This window comes from Lotus japonicus, chromosome 3 (assembly GCF_012489685.1).
Source record: "Lotus japonicus ecotype B-129 chromosome 3, LjGifu_v1.2".
Taxonomy (NCBI): domain Eukaryota; kingdom Viridiplantae; phylum Streptophyta; class Magnoliopsida; order Fabales; family Fabaceae; genus Lotus; species Lotus japonicus.
This window is the reverse complement of record NC_080043.1, coordinates 28,953,127-28,970,754: the sequence shown is the minus strand read 5'-3', so window position 1 is coordinate 28,970,754 and position 17,628 is coordinate 28,953,127. Positions and strand designations below refer to the sequence as shown.

At 36.1% G+C, this 17,628-nt stretch overlaps 3 protein-coding genes across 3 annotated transcripts; 2 read left to right on the top strand and 1 right to left on the bottom strand.

Annotated features, from left to right (window-relative positions):
- Positions 1-210: 210 nt before the first annotated feature.
- On the bottom strand, positions 211-2,949 carry LOC130748922 (APO protein 4, mitochondrial-like). The gene is made up of 3 exons (XM_057602172.1): positions 2,619-2,949; positions 2,264-2,526; positions 211-1,078 (listed from the first exon to the last, which is right to left on the bottom strand). The coding sequence occupies exons 2-3, from the start codon at positions 2,518-2,520 to the stop codon at positions 334-336; spliced, it is 1,002 nt and encodes a 333-aa protein (XP_057458155.1). The 5' UTR covers positions 2,521-2,526; positions 2,619-2,949; the 3' UTR covers positions 211-333.
- A 2,599-nt stretch (positions 2,950-5,548) lies between these two features.
- On the top strand, positions 5,549-9,374 carry LOC130748921 (uncharacterized protein At5g01610). Its single transcript, XM_057602171.1, has 3 exons — positions 5,549-5,762; positions 7,276-7,330; positions 8,819-9,374. Exons 1-3 carry the CDS (start codon positions 5,676-5,678, stop codon positions 9,187-9,189), a joined length of 513 nt encoding a protein of 170 aa, XP_057458154.1. The 5' UTR covers positions 5,549-5,675; the 3' UTR covers positions 9,190-9,374.
- A 3,947-nt stretch (positions 9,375-13,321) lies between these two features.
- LOC130748920 (ferritin-3, chloroplastic) lies at positions 13,322-16,197 on the top strand. The gene is made up of 8 exons (XM_057602170.1): positions 13,322-13,737; positions 14,272-14,355; positions 14,453-14,513; positions 14,794-14,881; positions 14,980-15,041; positions 15,202-15,267; positions 15,764-15,827; positions 15,920-16,197. Exons 1-8 carry the CDS (start codon positions 13,424-13,426, stop codon positions 15,967-15,969), a joined length of 789 nt encoding a protein of 262 aa, XP_057458153.1. The 5' UTR covers positions 13,322-13,423; the 3' UTR covers positions 15,970-16,197.
- The last annotated feature ends 1,431 nt before the right edge of the window (positions 16,198-17,628 follow it).

Below are 17,628 nucleotides of genomic sequence, written 5' to 3'. Positions count from 1 at the left end.
AGGGAAAAATAACTGGGATCTTTGACTTTAAGAGTAGAACATTAGAGTACCTTTGCCCAACCTGAAGCGCGGGTCCATCTCCAGTCCATCCACATATATAGATGTCTGAGATTTTGATTTTCTCTGCATAAACATTTTGGGGACATGTGAGATATGGGAACAAAATATCTTGAAGTAAGCAACACAAGAATAGGCATTATGCTAGACAACCTTGACATTATGCAGAAAAATGCAGATGAAAGTAATGACAAGTCAGATTTGTTCTCCAAACTGTCCCTGATTGAGTGGCCTGATTAGAATTCAACTCATTGTTGCTTTCAAAATCTTGATGCTCTAATGCCCTTGCCAAATTTTATTATTGGCAGGACCAGGCAAACCTTGCTCTTTCATCATTTTATTATACTCTGCAGGCACAATAGCACCAGCTTTTGCGCACAGATCCAATATAGCTGGAACACGCCCATAGAAGTCTCTCCCTTCATTCAAAAGTACAGGAGGATCTTGAGGTCTTCGTCTCCATACGATCTTTGGGGGAACTAAATGATCCACATTAGCTTTTATCCAAAAGTGAGCTCCTTTCCAACTCTCACACTTAAACACTCCAGAGAGCCTAGCTTTATGGTCAGATGGCCCAACATGAACCTCAGAACAATGTTTACAAACTTTCACTGAATAAACCGATAACAACTTCCCCACCCCAGACCTAAGAGTCTCCCAAGCTCTGAGAGTGTTATTTGCTATAGAAGCAAGATCATTTGGTGACAAAGACTCAGTTCCGTCAACACCACCATTGGCAGCCTCCAAGTTCCATTTACTTGGACAAAGGTTTTTATCATCGGGATCAGCCCCTGCTTGCCAGCATAACTCAACAACAGCAGGGATGCGATCAGAGTCAAACCTTTGGTTATGGCTAACACCTTGGAACATGTTTTTCAGCTGAAATGTTTCAACAGGAACAACTATATCATTCAAACAACCTTTGACCCATTCATGAACCCGGTTCGTGGCACGATGCCTGTAACCCCAGCAAGTCTGAATTAAATGCCCCTGCTCGCCAATATATATCTCTGGACAGAATCTGTAGTTACACAATTTAAGTAGATCAGATATAGTTATCTCAATAACTTCAGCTTACAAAAGTTGGAAGACAACAAGTCCAAGTAAAATACAATTTGCTCAATGATCACCCTATTTCAAACATTTTTCCTTAAAATAATGCTCGACTGTGATTAAATGGCAACGATTCTTGAAGAACATAATCCTGAAAAATACTTGAAAATCGGCTTTAGCATTTTAAGTAGAAATTACCAACTTGATATTTATGATAGATAGCATTCATCATTTATAAGCAACAGCAACAAGCAAAAGTGTTTGCTCATTATGTTATAACAGGCTAATGTTTCCAATCTTCGTTTCATTCACCAAGAAAACCTTGCACTTTCCTTTCCTCCATTGCTTAATATATAAACGGAAATTTAAGATTTTAAGCCAAAAAATGGAAGGATCAAAACATATCCAGTGTTCAAGAATCATAATGGACTATAAGTATCAGCAAGATAACTACTTAATGTAATGACAATGCAGAAGAAGCTGCCTAATGTAAAATGCTAACGCACCCACATTAAATTTAGAGAAACAATCCCAAACCCTAATACTGAAATTTAAAAGTTCAAATATATTTTTTGGTCCCAGTGCTGAACATTCATTTTCAAATTGTTCTTTATAGGTTTAATCCCTAATTCCGTACATGTACAATTATTTTCAATATAATACCATTAGATATGGATTTACTCTGAAGTATAAAGACCAAATTATAAAATAACCATCACCAATAAAAACTGAGCTATATTGCTTTTCCCCCTACACACGACTCATTGACTCTCAAAATTTCAAAGTAGACCCTGAAGAAAAGTGAAAATGATCGTCAATGCAGGATTATGGCTCCGTTCGGAAGAGCTTATTTGAGCTTACTTTATAGCATAAGCGTCTATGCAACTGCTGAAAAGAGCTTATGTAAACAGCTTATGACCTGCCTATTAGCTATTATGAGCTTATTTTCATAAGTTGCTCAGTAAGCTTATTTCACTAAGTTTCTCAAATTAACTTATGAATAAACGCTAATGCGTTCATTGCTATCCGCACTACATTAAGTTGTTTACCCAAACGCACCTTAAATTCAAAACATTTTAACATAAGGACTAAATTAATTAAAAATGTAAGTCACAATTAAAAATCAAATAACAAGAAGAAAAAGAACACTGACTTGCAAGCCATGAAAGGGAAGTAGTTGATGAGGGTGGAAACGCCATGGATGAGAACATTCCTAGAGAGGAGGACCTCCTTGGCAACAGGAACCATGGTGCCAACAGGGTAGGCCTGAGAACGTTTCTCGATTTTCTCCAGAATCAAGGGGTGGAACTTCCTCAGGTCTACTTTGCTGGTGGCGTAACACCGGCGAGGGCAGCCACCTGATTCAACGAACAAAGCAACATTGTGCCGCGGAATCTTACTCAATGCCATTGAAACCTGCAATGAAAGCAAAAGAAAAAACATTGAAATCGGCAAAGGGGCATTTCATTGAATGATATCGTGAAAATCTATTTGAAATTGGTACTGACCTCGTACAATAGAGATGTGATACGAGGAAACCAAGCCCCAATGGAATCTCAGACGGTGGATCTCGATTCTTTCTTGTGGGTTTTGTGCACTTGTTTACGAATGCTTGTTTACTCGTAAGAGTGAGTTCCTGAGTTGAATTTTAAAAGGGAGGAATGAGAGTTTGAGAGTTTTTAATTAAACGGGAAGAGGTTGGAGAATTTATATGAACCCTCGGAGACCCATCCATGACCCTCTCTTAAGGCTTCGTTTGGATTAGGGGAAGGGGATGCAGTGGAGCGGAAGGGAGAGAGAGGTTTGAAAGATCCATTGTTTGTGTAATTAAAAAAAGGATGGAATCAGATGGAAACCAATGGTATTAATTCCATTATGTTCCATTACTTTCCCCCACTTTTGCTCCTTCCCACTTTTGCTCACTCTTAATTGTATTTTTTACTTCTCAATTTTTATACTCTCAAACAAGGAAATGTTTTTGGGAGAGACTTACTCACTTAATGTTATCTATGAGTCTCGAAAGATTAGTCTCATGATTGTCGGGTGTGGGAATACCTTGAAAAAACCAAAACAAGGAAATACTTACGCTTACCCTTCTCTTGGCCTCCTCTCTCCTTTATCTTTTCTCTCAGAACTCGTTTATGTGTCGCATTGGACATGATGTATAAACTTATACAATGCATTATATAATTATTCATTGTTAAGTGAAAAACATTGTATGTTAGATGTTTATCCATCAATTCACTCTTATACATTAAGGGTCTGTTTGATATGCTGTATAGTATAAGGCTTGATAGTATAATACTTGATTGTATTAGGTCAGATAGGATAAGACCAGATAAAATTTTAATATTATACAACGTTTGCTCATGCACTGTATAATTTGGTGGCGAAAGTGGTGGTGGATGGTGGTGGCGGCGGCGGTGGTGGCGGCACCGGTGGCAGTGATGGTGAAGGATGGTGGCGATAGTTATGATTGAGGGTGGCGGTGGTGGTGTGGGTAGTGGTAGTGGTAGTGGAGAAGGTGGTGATAGTGGAGGCTGGTGGACATGGTGGTTGCGAGTATATATAGTCGTAGCAGTACTGGTGGTGGTGAATGGTGGTGGTGTCAGCGGTAGCGCAGTGGTTAGGGTGGTGGTAGGGTGGTGTTGATGGTGGCAGTGATGACGGTGGTAGTGGTGGCTGCGGTACGGTGGTGGCTGTGATGGTAGTGGAGGAGGACGTACGATGGTTGTGGTGGCAGTAGGATGTTGGTGGCAGTGTTGGTGGCGGTAGGGTGGTGGTGGTGGTGGTGGATGAGAACAGTGGTTCTGGTGGCGATAGGGTGATGGTGGTGTCGGTGGCGGTAGGGTGGTGGTGTGGGTGGTGTTGGTGGTGGTGGCGGCAGTGGAAGGGGGTGATGATGGTGGTGGTGGTTGTGGAGGATGGATAGTGTAGATATCGACAGCGATGGCGGTGGTGGGGCAACGGTGGAGGGTGGTGGTGAAGGAGGACAATGGTTATGGTGGCGGTATGGTGGTGGTGGCGCCGACGTCGGTGATATTGTCGGCGATGGTAGAAGTGGTGGAGGGTGGCGGTGGTGGTGGTGGGTGGTTGTGGTGGGCGTAGGATGGCGGTGTTCGTGGCGATGGTGGCAGCGATCGTGGCGGAGATAGTGGAGGATAGTGGCGGTCACGGTAGTGGTAGTTGAAGGCGAATGGTGGAAGCAGTGGAGGGTGGTGGTGATGGTGGCTTATACGTCAAATCTTATCAGACTTTATCCATCACCTACATGATGGATTAAATAATACATCATTTTGATGTATAAGAGTGAGTTGATGGATAAGCTTATACAATACAATGTTAACACCAAACAATGGATAAACTCATAATGTATTGTATAAGCTTATATAATCATGCCTAATACGGCATACCAAACGAGCCCTAAAATAATGAATTATTTAATCCACCATATAGATGATGGATAAGATATTATAAGAGTGTTATATGAAAATAATAAATCCATCGCTACCCTCCACCACCCTGTACCTCCTCCACCACCTCTGCTGCCACTAGCGTTGCCTACATCACTTCCACCATTTCCACCACCACCCGCACCATCATCAACATCACCTTACAACACTATCACCAGAACTGCAGCCGCCATTGCCGCCACCACAATAATCTCCACCAACACCACCCACCACCACTACTACTACCACCACCACAACCACCGTCTCCACCATCCTCTGCTACCATCGTCACCACCATTATCATTGCTTATCGCCACGATCCACCACCGCCACCGTCACCGCCATCACTATCGCCACAACCACCTGCTTGCCATCACTCAGCATCATCACTGCCACCTCTACCGCCATAACCACCACCCTCCATCACCGCCTCCGCCGTTGTCATCACCACATCTTCACCACCCATTAATTCCATATCATCATTTTTGTACTATCTATCATTAATCAATATTTCACAAAACATATGATTACATCAATTTAAACAATGTATTTTTTTTGACTAAATTTTTATCAACCTACATTATCAGACCTTTATATTATACTACATTCCAAACGAGTCCTCAAAGTCTTCCACCCAGCTTCTAAAAACTCATAAACATAGTCCAAGGATGTACTTGAAACTTTAATTATAAATTTATATTACTAATTAATTTAAGGCTTAAATATGCTTGATGTCATTGAGATTGTAAAATAAATCAAATACGGTATCTCGAAAAAATTTCTTTGAAATCCTTGAGAATTTTTTTTAATAAAATTAAGTTATTTTCATCAACTTTGATCGGTTAACGGTCTAGTTACAAGCCGTCAACAGAGGTTGTTCACGTGGATTTATTTCACATCAATATGACACTTCAAAGAATTATTTTTCAACTCAAATTGATTCCTCTTAAAATCTCAGGGACATCAAACATATTAAGCCTAAATAAATCACGACTCTGACAAAAACATTCCACCGAAGAAGCAGGCAAGGTGGTTCTCCATTTCACATTTCTTTCTCTTTCTCTCGGCGAAGAACAGAGTCAGAGAGGAAGAGCCTTTTGGATTCAGAACGAGATGGATCAGATATTCGGCAAGGTTGGATCCTATTGGTTTAACCAGAAAGCCTCCAAGGAGATCAATTCCGTCGGCGACGACATCAACGTACGTGCAATTTCACTTTCTCCTGCAAAATTTCACTTTTTATTTCTATTTTTATTTGTTGTGAATCAAACACGAGGTTACAGTTTCGGATCCACCAAGATCTGAAAAAAGAATGCAAGAAAATGAGTTTTTTTTTTTGGAAATTGGGACCAAGATGCTGCATTTGACCCAATTTTGGTTGGGTTGGGTATGAATTTTGGAAAATTGAAAGTGTGAGGTATTGGATTATGAATGTTGACCTTGTTTTGATATCAATTATCAAGTTTATATCTTTGACAGAAAGCAGGGAATTAGGTTAATTTCAGCATTTTAGGCATAAGTAGTAGAGTCATGAAGCAAAATGTTTTCTTGTGTTGTAAAATGTCAGTGAGAGTTTTCAATTGTAACTACTAATTTCTTGATGTCCATATTTGTTCTCATTGCATCTATCAACTCTTAGCTTTTGCATTTATTATAGAGTTTTTAATGCATATAGAAGTTATGATTTTGAATTGATGGAGGGAAAAAAGCCTACCTGTCTAAGTTTGATTCCCAAAATCTGAAGATTAATGAGGCCATCATGTTATGGTGAGGGAGGAGTGTAGTTATATGAGAAATGGGTCGCGTCGGGAAATTCAGAAAGTCTATGTTGAAGCCCTTGTGCAGCTGGTTGCGTTGTTGTGTGAGAGTTCATGTGTTTCAGTTGGAGAATTACTCTCTTGTAAATACAAGCTAAGACCACTACTTACAATAAGTTTTCAATTGGCCCAAGCCTTCCCTGAGCTCCGCCATGGTGGGAGCTTTACAGAATTGGGTGGCCCTTTTGTGTAATCTGAATGCTCGGTAGGGAAAATAACATTGGGAATGAGCAAGGGAGCTGGAGAAGCCATTTTACCGTAGTGTATAGGCAATATATTGCGTGATATATTACATTTCTTGAATCAATTTTAGATGCATCAAGATGAACCCCATGAAAATTGAAATAATGTTGTTTCTTGGTTAACGTAAAGATAATTTACAAAATTTGCATTACAAATCCTTTGTGTATTTTAGTGTTTCTAACCATCAACTTATTTTTTTTTAACCCACTTATTTATGTTAATCTAGCTAAAATAATGTCACGTTATGGGTTGGAGTCTAATAATTATCTAATAATCTAAATAGATGTTTAAACTGAGTTTTGTTACTGTCAGGTGTATAAAAGCTCTTAATAAAAGAAAGTATGTTGGCTTGCTAATGACTTAACGGTTGCCTAGGCAGCTAACTCTTCCTGCTTAGGGTATCGAAAATGTCTTTGATACGATTAGTGGGAAAAAGGTGCGGTGATAAGATTTTCTGATTGCTGATAAATTGGAAGCGATTAGATAGTTTAGCATAAGCCTTGGTACATACTTTTCTTACTGTTGGAGATAATGAACCTCTCATATGTCAAATTTTAAAAACAAACATTTCTACTAGACTACAAAATTTGGTAAAGATGAATTTTAATTGCTTGGGTAATGTCCTTATTGACACCTTTTCTTTTGATGATCAGTCACTGTCAAACACTCTCGAAGAGGGAAGCAAATGGTTGGTCAACAAATTAAAAGGTTTGTATTTCCCTATTTCTATCTGTTGCTACAAGTCCAGGCTTTGAAACCCATGCAATATTTATGATTTCGTTTTCTTTAACCTTATAATCCAAAATAAAGAAATTGACAGAAGCTGTATAGGAACACACTCAGTTTATTATTATTTGGTGGATACTGATATTTGTTTGGTGGATTTATTATAGAAGATGAAGTCTTGAAACAGAAAATAGGTATAACGCCATGTACTGAGATACCCTGCAAATCCACTTTCTCCGTTGCCTCTCTATCTTCTCCCTTTCCCTTTTATGCCCATACAGATCGAACTTTCCCCTTTAAGACTCACTTGCAATCTATTACTATAAGTTTTCCCTCTCCCGGTGAGACCTGGATGTTTGTGCTCCATCTGATGTATACCTTAGCAATAGCAATAGCTGGTTTCCCAACATAATGGCATTAAACTTTATAATGGATCTGCAGGGTGAGTGGGCTGAAAAGAAGTTTGAGAATTTCTGAACTCTGAACCATGGATACACGACTGTTATTTTGGGAACGACAGTTTCTGCTGTGAATGTTTATTTGGAATTAATTTTCCTGAAGCTACTTTCAAAATTATTTCAAGAACAAGGAATTTAAAATGTACGAACAGGAAAAGATGGAAAACCGTCAATGCTTCTGTTTACTTCTCTTCTTCCTGAAATGCCTATCATCCAAATAGATTCCTCAAGCCATAAGTATGAATGTTGTTGAGATTATACTTGAAATAACAGTTGTGGTTGCTTTTGAAGTATGCTAAATGCTTCTTCATCACATGATTTCAAATCGCATTTCTCTAGATGACATATTATTTGTAGAACATTAGTGGATATATTTCTATTTTGAAGGAAACTTGAAGTTATCAATTATTAATTATTCTGGCATCTATTATAGTCTTTGTAGCTGTGGACTCTTGATTTGAAATTTACGCGCCATAAAAACAAAATTGAAATGTAATTGTAGTTCAATATAACTTTTTATGGAATCATTATTAGTTGGAAATTTGTTTGCCTGTCTCTTCTACAGAAACTAACATTATTTGAAGTGGCAATAATTTTCTCACCTCTAATACTTATACTGCACTCTGCAGCAGAGCATACTGGCATTGTAACATTAACTTTATAATGTATGTCCCAGTCATCTTGTCCAATGAAGTGGAATCTGAGAATTAGAAATTTGAAACCAATATTGTCATTTTGTGCGTAAAACGACAATGTCATTTGATCTATCTAACCCACCCGGTAATAGACTTTGGTTATTACACTGCTGTCAAGTATTAGTGTGCAGTTACTTATTTATTGGCTTTCGAATCCCACTTGCATGAATTTCGAAAACATGCTAAATAAAGATAATTCATGCACCCTTAGCTTTCTCATGTTATTTATTTGTCTCATACTTGTGATTAAGCAAATCAAATGAGGTAAAATAAATGTTATCCCTCAATTTCATGTTTATGTTTTGATCACTTAACAGGAAAGATGCAAAAGCCATTAACGGAGCTGCTAAAGGAGTATGATCTACCAATCGGAATCTTTCCTCGTGACGCAACAAACTATGAATTTAACCCAGAGACAGGAAAGCTTGTTGTTTACATTCCTCAAGTCTGTGAAGTAGGCTACAAGGATTCATCAGTTTTACGCTTCTTCACCACCGTGACTGGTTATCTGGAGAAAGGAAAGCTAGCAGACATAGAGGGAATGAAGACAAAAGTGTTGATCTGGGTAAAAGTGACAACCATTTCCTCGGAGGGATCGAAGCTCTATGTGACTGCTGGCATGAAGAAAACAAGGAGTAGGGAAGCATATGAAGTTACAAGAGATGGTATATGTATAGATAAGTTCTAAAGCCTTAACATCATTTTGTCTATAGTTTGGCAATATGTAAAAACCTGTATGTTCTTGTGGACCATTTTGATCTTCTTTTCCTTGGTTGGTTATTGTAAGTAGTGGTAAAATATGTATCTCAGATACTGCCTTGCAATTCCAATGTTGTGATTTGCTGAAAGTGAAATCTATTCGGTACTTGTTCATGGCGCTTGTTAGGGGTGTTCCCATAGCAAATGGTACTCTATAATCTATGTATAGTACTTTATTTTTTAAAGAAATGAAAATGATGTTACACACAATACTACTATTTTTTTGTCATGATGATACACTAATCTAGTTATGGTAGTACACGGCACACAAAGCCCATGTTTTTTATTAGGTTTAATAATCAGAGTTTCCAATACAATCCGAGAAAACATTAAGAACAAAGCATGCTTACTCACTTATGTTGATATAAGTAACTACCATACTAGAAAACTACTGCTTATTAAAAAAAAACCATACTAGAAAACAAACAAAGCCCCTAAATCTAAATTCCTACCAACACTGAATGAGGCGAGCAATTTTGTTTTTCTTTCCAATTTAACCAACAACTCCAACTTCTGCAATCTAAAAAAGCCTTCAAGGAAGCCTACATTGTGGCTATGAAGCCACAATACTAAAATTAAGGAAAATAAACAACTTCAGAACCAACTTTACCCATCAACAGTAGAGAATATAAAAGGAAGAGGAGGGTGGTGGTGGTAGTGGTGGGAATGGTCATAGACGAGTGCGAATGCAGCGGCAGCGGCAACACGATAATGAAGGTGGTTGTGTCATGGCGACGGTGCACGAAGTCATCGATAGAGGCAACAAGAGATGGAGGTATTGAAAACATCCTTGAAGGAGTGGAACTTCACTTCAATCTTTGTAGAGAAAGCCATTGTATGTGTATGACTGTATGGTCGATTGAAAATCTATATATTTGGAATAATGAATTCATCATACCCATTCAAACCTCTGGAAAAAGTTGACATTGGGCTACACAAAAGAACCTGCATTCAACATTTCAACATAATAGCCCTACGCCCCTACTAGAATTTTACATCTTGTCGTGTTTACCAAGGTAAAGCCAACAAGGAGTTGCGTCTTGCATTCTATAAGCTTGTTCTTGGGAAAAAAATCACATACTCACAAATTAAAAAGTGAGAGATATGAATAATAATGTGATGAAAAAAATAAGAGAATAAAAAATGGATGAAAATAGGAAAAAAAAAAGATAAAAATAAGTGTTACTAATATATAGAGTTACTTGTTCATTTTTACTATCAAGAAATTGATGATTTGTATACAATTTTTGGCACAGATTCCCATATACTATATAAATATAAGTGTAATTTTGCATAAATATTAAATATATGATTTATAACATTTTTAATTCAAGTTGTCATTTATCAATGGTAATAATAATCAATTTAAATGAAAATTGAACTCATAAATCTTGAATCAATTATGAAGTAGTTGAATTATCAATTTTGAAGTTAGATAAATAGTGAGGAGTGCTAGCAACACTCATTGTAACATTTTCTCAATGAGTGATTGAAATTCATGAAGATTCCATTAAACTGAAAATAAGACTCATATTTTTAATGGATCCCAGATATTCGAAAGAGAATGCTAAAGTAAATAAATATGACAACATTTTTCGTAATTAATTTCCACTTTATACATGACATGTTTTCATTCAGATTTGAATTAAAATAAGTAAATGATTTAAAGTATATGTACTATCAGTGTAATTTTTTTTATACCGATATCCGATCCAATAATGGATTGTCACATAAAAATATGCTTTTAATTTAATTAAAATAAAAAGAATGTAACTACATTTGAACATAAGACATTTAATAATTGGATTTTTTTTGAACCTAATAATTAGATGTCAATATAAAGTAGCTTTATACTAATATTGCATCAAAATTAAACCATAGCGTTGCCTTGTGATCATATGTCAGACCCTTCATCTCTCAAGAGCTTCAGAAAATAGGATTAGCCCCCCTGACCCTGTTAACACTCTCCTTCTTGTTGAAGGGGAAGTAGATTCTCACCCGTGCAATTATCAAAACATGCATTTTCTTTCAAAGGGTTAGTAATGTATGAACGAACTTTAAGAATTATGAGGCTTTGGAAAATATCTCAATAAATAAATACAAAGAAAAAATAAAGTTTTACTCTCATTTTATCATTTTGAAATTCAAATAGTATATAAAGTTTTCATTACTACGTTCTAATTTAGTTTTAGCATCCAAACAAAGCCTTAAGAGAAAAAGTAGAAAACATTTATCTGTCAGTCACTGAGTTGAAGTTCTCAGTCTCCGAACGCTATTGGACAAAAGCTTGTTTGGCCCACTTTGGCGGTTTCCTTAACTCCTATCTCCACTCGCTTCATTCTCTCACTTTCATCCAACGCACTTCCATTTCATTCACTTTGTGGTGTTTCTGTTTTCTCTCTTTTATTTATTCTGGAATTTCTTGTTTATGTCATCTAAATTAATAATAGAAGAAGAAAAATCCAATTATTAGGAGATATATTTGATCTTTACCCCTTTTAATCACAGAAGGTTATCATTTGCTTAATATATAAGGTGGTAAGTGAAAACATATAAAGTACCTTCGTGAACAACTGCATATAACCTTCACTACAAATTCTACACATTTAATTTGATGAGAAATTCTATATATTTAATTAAACAGTAAAAATGTTAACTAATACTTCCTCAGCTCCATTATAAATAATAAATGAATGATTGGTTCAAGTGGTACATATTTGATTTCTCTTAAATTCTCGAGTTAGAGTCTTGTAAGTGAAAAAAACCTCCATTAGAAGAGTTAATCTTATCATAATGTGAATGTTTCCAACTCAAATTGAACTACCTTCCCTAAAAGACACATGTAAGCAAAATAAAAAATGTTGTTTAAAGTTATGCATGAGAATTAAGAACTCATTCGATAAATACTTTGATTAAAATATCTCTATTTAAATTTGAGTCATATTAAGAAGAGTGAAAGATGTGATTTAAAAAAAAAAAAAAAAGAGAGTGAAAGATGTTTATTTGTTAAGTGAATTTTGAAAGTTATGATAAATGAAAATAGAAAGCGGTAAGTGAGAGTTATAATACTAAAAAAGATATAGAATGAAGAAAGTGAGATAACTAATCGTGAATTTCTAAAACATTATATATTTTAAAAAATATGTGAAAAGTTGAAAACACATATACTTTGGAATGGAGGGTGCAGTTTATAAAAGAAAAATTACTAATAAGTTGTTGATACAATGGTAAGTAAGGTATACATGAGCCTTTTAGGATGTTTGAATCATGAAAAAACATTCGTTAAGAGAAATATATAACTATTTCACGACCATGCGAAGATAGAAAACAAAATAAAGGAGCAATTAAATTCATAGACATTAATTTTAAATATTTTAATTTACCTTACATTAAAAAGAAGAGTTTAATGGATATGCACTGACAGTGTAAAATAGTTTTACACAGTCATCCAATCAAAGCATGCCACATAAGAGAGATAATTACATTTGACTTTAATTTTAATTAAAAGAATAAGATATTTTCTGATTTGGCGAAATTCAATTAGATGTCTGTGTAAAACTATTTTACACTGTCAGTGCATATCCATTAATTAAACTCTAAAAAGAACCCTCTTTATAATAAAATATGAAATAGTCGCCGTATGATAGTTTAAGTGGTAGGACCAGGGGGACATATGAGTTAGGTAGAGGGAGATCCAGTGATCGATTCCTGGCGGGTGCAATTTATCTTTTCGATATAACAAAAAAAAATTTTTTTTTTTTGAAAAATGCATTTATTTGTTGAAAAGCTCTAAGCGCGAGTAGCACAACAACACAGTACTCTCGCGCGTAAGAAAAACATGACCGAAAATTTCTATCGATGCTCAATTAAACGACAGCAACGTGGAACGGATTTTTCCGCTGATTCCACGTTCACACTGGATAGGCCACGAGCTCGCCACACGCCAGTACACCAAAATCAATCTCAACCGTCCACGCAAGATTCCATCCAACGGTCCAAAAACAACCTTAATTCCCAAACTACCCCTCACCACCACTACTTATATCACCTTTGTCCCTCCCTTCATCTTCATCCCTCAGAGCCGCCATTGATTCATCCCTATCTTCCTTCTCTTCTCCATTTCTCTTCCTTTCTCTGAATACCCATTTTGAGATTTCGCTCTAATGGCTCTTTCTTCTTCCAATGTTTCTGTGTTTTCTCTCTCACCTGTTGTGGGTGATGTTTCAAAGAAGCTTGTTTCTTCTTCTTCTTCTTCTTCTTCTATGAGCTTTGTTCCCTCTTCTTCTTCTCCTTGTTCTCAGAGAAGGAGCTTGAAGGTTTCTGCTGTGGATGCCACGGTGTCACTCACTGGGGTGATCTTTCAACCCTTTGAGGAGGTTAAGAAGGAGGTTCTGGCTGTTCCTATAGCTCCTAATGTTTCCTTGGCTCGTCAGCGCTTTGAGGATGAGTCTGAAGCTGCAATCAATGAGCAGATTAAGTAAGAAATCCCTTGATTCTTATAGTTTTTCATTTAAATTTGTATTATTGTCCTTAATTTGTGTTTTTCTGTTTCTATGTTTGTAACTTTTTGAAGATCTAAAGATCCATTTTTACCTGATGAATCACTGATGTATTCTTTGTTTTATTATCTTGTTATCCACTTATTCCCCAAGATCCATATGGTAGTTGTGACCTTTGTATCTCAGTTGATTTTGATTGTTTATTTTATTTTTTTATTTTTATGGTATTTTTTACTCCCTTTATGTGAAAGTGAAATCTTTTGCTTGTGTTTTTCTGTTTCTTTATTGTAATTTTGTAAAGATCTAAAGTTGATGCATTTTTTCCCTGCAGAATCACTATAATATAATCTTTGCTTTATTATTCTATTATTACCCAAGATCCATTTGTGTTTACCTTTCTATCTTAGTTAATTTTTTACTAATTTCTTCTTTTTATGGCATTTATTACTTTCTTGTTGTTAAGGAGAGTCTTTTTGCTAACAACCTATTTTGCCTTTCAAATCTGAATACAGTGTGGAGTACAACGTTTCCTATGTGTACCACTCCCTCTTTGCATACTTCGACAGGGACAACATAGCCCTCAAGGGGCTTGCCAAGTAATTAACCTAAACCCATACATGTTACCTCTTCCTTGTTGTTTCATACATTTCTCAAATGGGTTTTCATTTTATTGTGTTGTTTGGTGGAGAACAGGTTCTTTAAGGAATCAAGTGATGAAGAAAGAGGGCATGCAGAGAAACTGATGAAATATCAGGTTGGTGTTGAACATTCTTACCCTTCTTTTTGGCTCCTCATTTTAGGATCTACCTTTTAATCAAGGTTCAAACTTTATTAGAAAGCATGTTGTAACAGATTCCTAAACTTACTGGTTGAAACCAATTACTATCCTTAACATTACTCTGTTATGTTTTGGGGACAATCATTAACATGGTATTTTAGAACCAATCATGATTCTTTAGGTGATAGCATTAGCTGATATTGTTCCCTGCTTTTATAATGGATTAATTAATTTTATGAACTCTGTGTTTGTTTAGAACATTCGTGGTGGAAGGGTGGTGCTGCACCCTATTGTGAGTCCCCTCTCAGAATTTGCCCATGTTGAAAAGGGGGATGCATTGTACGGTGAGTGTTCTGTTTTCATTACTCAAGATGCCGTCATTCACCTTGATCCCTCATCATATGTGCTGATTTTTCTAATTTCCTTTTTGGATTTGATTCAGCCATGGAACTTGCTTTGTCATTGGAGAAGTTGGTGAATGAGAAACTTCTGAATCTTCACAGTGTAATGCCTCTATTTTTTGATTGATTTTTTCTTTCATGATGCCATAATGCCATAAACTATTTCACCTAACCATAACAAAAGATTTTTTCTTAGTCTGTGTCATGTTAGGATAATCTCACCGGTTCTTTCATGATCTCACTTGTTCTTTCATGATTAATAGGTGGCGGATCGTAACAATGACCCTCAACTTGCAGACTTCATTGAGAGCGAGTTTTTGGATGAACAGGTAAAACTTTGCTAAATGTCATTAAGGATTGAACACCCCTGTTCCTTAAACTAGGAAAAGGCAATATACTTACCATAACAGAAATGAATGAAACAAGAAACTTCATGGTTGGGATTCATTGATGAGATTTAACGCCTCAGCTCCTTCAATTAAGGAAATGCAATAAACTTACTAAAAAAAGAACTGAATGAAACGATAATATTTAGGTGTAAATGGAACAAGTGAAAGGTTCTGTTCTGTATTAGTGATCATCTACCACATAATATACATTAGATTATCTATGATTTTAACAGATTCATGATATTTTTAGTGTTAGCTGTTATGCACATGAAAAATGGCAACAAGAAAAGTTTAGTTCTAAGAGGTAGTACTAGGGGTTTGTCATGGAAAAATTGCTTACACAATGGTATGAATTAGTCAAATTTCTTGGTAAAAACCAGCTGTCAACATGTGACTCAAATTTCTCATGTAGAACATGTTGTTTTGGTTTGTACAGGTTCAATCAATTAAGAAGATATCAGAGTATGTGACTCAGCTGAGATTAGTTGGAAAGGGTCACGGTATGCTTATGATATATATGCTATTCAACTTGCTATTGTGGGATCAACATTTACATAAAAAATTTACTAACTCTGTTGTATTCTGCTTGTAGGTGTGTGGCACTTTGATCAACGCCTTCTTGAAGAGGGAGGTCATGCATGATCATGAACAGCATGCAGCTTTCCACATGTTTGATGAAGTAGTAGCACGGTGTCTTGCAATTTTAGCCCAGTGAATAAGTGTAGTATCTCGTAGGTAGTGAAGATGTAGGTGGTGTGTGTATCATAGCTTGATTGTAGAAGACTTGAGTCATTATTCTGTGCAATGCAATCATGTGTGTTTGTAGCTTCGAATTACTTTGTTTTAGAAATAAAAATGCAACATTAAACATTCATCATTCAAACACAATATAATAACACACAATCACTATCACCATGCCAACAACATAACAATGAACAAAAACATCAATAGGAGAGGCATTGGTGACTTGCAGTGAGAAAGTAGATGAAGAAACGAATCAGAATTTCAAAATTCTTTGAAAACCCTGTTCAAACCCCAAACTCCTCCATGGATTAATCTTCAGGACTTGAAAACTAAGAATAAAGTTAATGCTCTAGCAAGGCACAAAGAAGATGATGTGCGCAAGAAATTGGTCATTAAAAGATGGTTCTCTATGAAAGAGCAAATGAAAATGTACTTGGATCACTAAGTATATTTCTTTATATGATTTTAAACCTGATGGTTTTGATTCAGCGCATAAACTTACACGGCATGAGTTTCGATTGTAACCTGAGAGTGATGGTGATGTGCTGGTTAGTGAGGTTCAAGGAAGGAAAATAGAATTGAATCTTGAGATGTTCCACTTGAGGAAATAAGAAAGAAGAGGTAATCAGTTGACAGTGAGAACAGAGAAGCGAAGCAAAAACTGTTTGATTGCTGAAAATTTGCACCCTAATGATAGACTTCTCCATTATCTTTTGTGATTTGTCATTGGATTGGTAAGGCCGGGTCCACCTCTTAGGACATAAACAGAATCCTAGCGGGTTGGGCTAGTCTTAACTAAATGTCCATTAAGCTATTGTAAGACCCATTTTGTAATAGACTTAAGGTTAGAGTCATTGTCCCACCATACAAGATAAAACCCTATTCATAATAAATCCAATTCTCTATTGAGGTAAACAATCCTTGCACAAAACCCTATATCTAAGATATCTAGGACAGGTAAGAACATTATTCCTAAGGGTTTAAATCATGCTCAGTACTATTGAGCTACAACTTATATATGGGATTTAAGAACACCTTGGAGTTTGATTAAACTTTCGTGATTATAAGCCACATGATGAAGTGTAGAGAGAAAAATCATTTGCCTTACAGTTTGACTATTACTGATATTCTTAAGTATTGCAATATTAATTTCTCTAATGAAGCAAATACATTGATGCGTACACGAGATAATATGATAAGTTGCAATGCAATGTGTATGGAAAGAAGGACATCGTGTTTGATAAGGTTAATAAGACCTCCAAAAGTGATGTTGTTGGTTTTTAGACATTTTTTTTAGAAAGATAAAAGATATATAAATATAACAGAATGGGGAGTTACACTTTCAAACGGAGAAAAACCGTTAAGGCGAAAAAAGAAACTCCCAACAACCAGGGACGGATACATGTTCAACATCATGAGGGCAAGTGCCCTCACTTAAATTTAGAAAATATCATTAGAAAAAAAATTAAGTAGTAAAAATATGTGTTTTTTAATGATTTATTTGGTAAAAAATGCCCTCACTTATATCTCACATTGTTATATACCCTCACTTGAGTA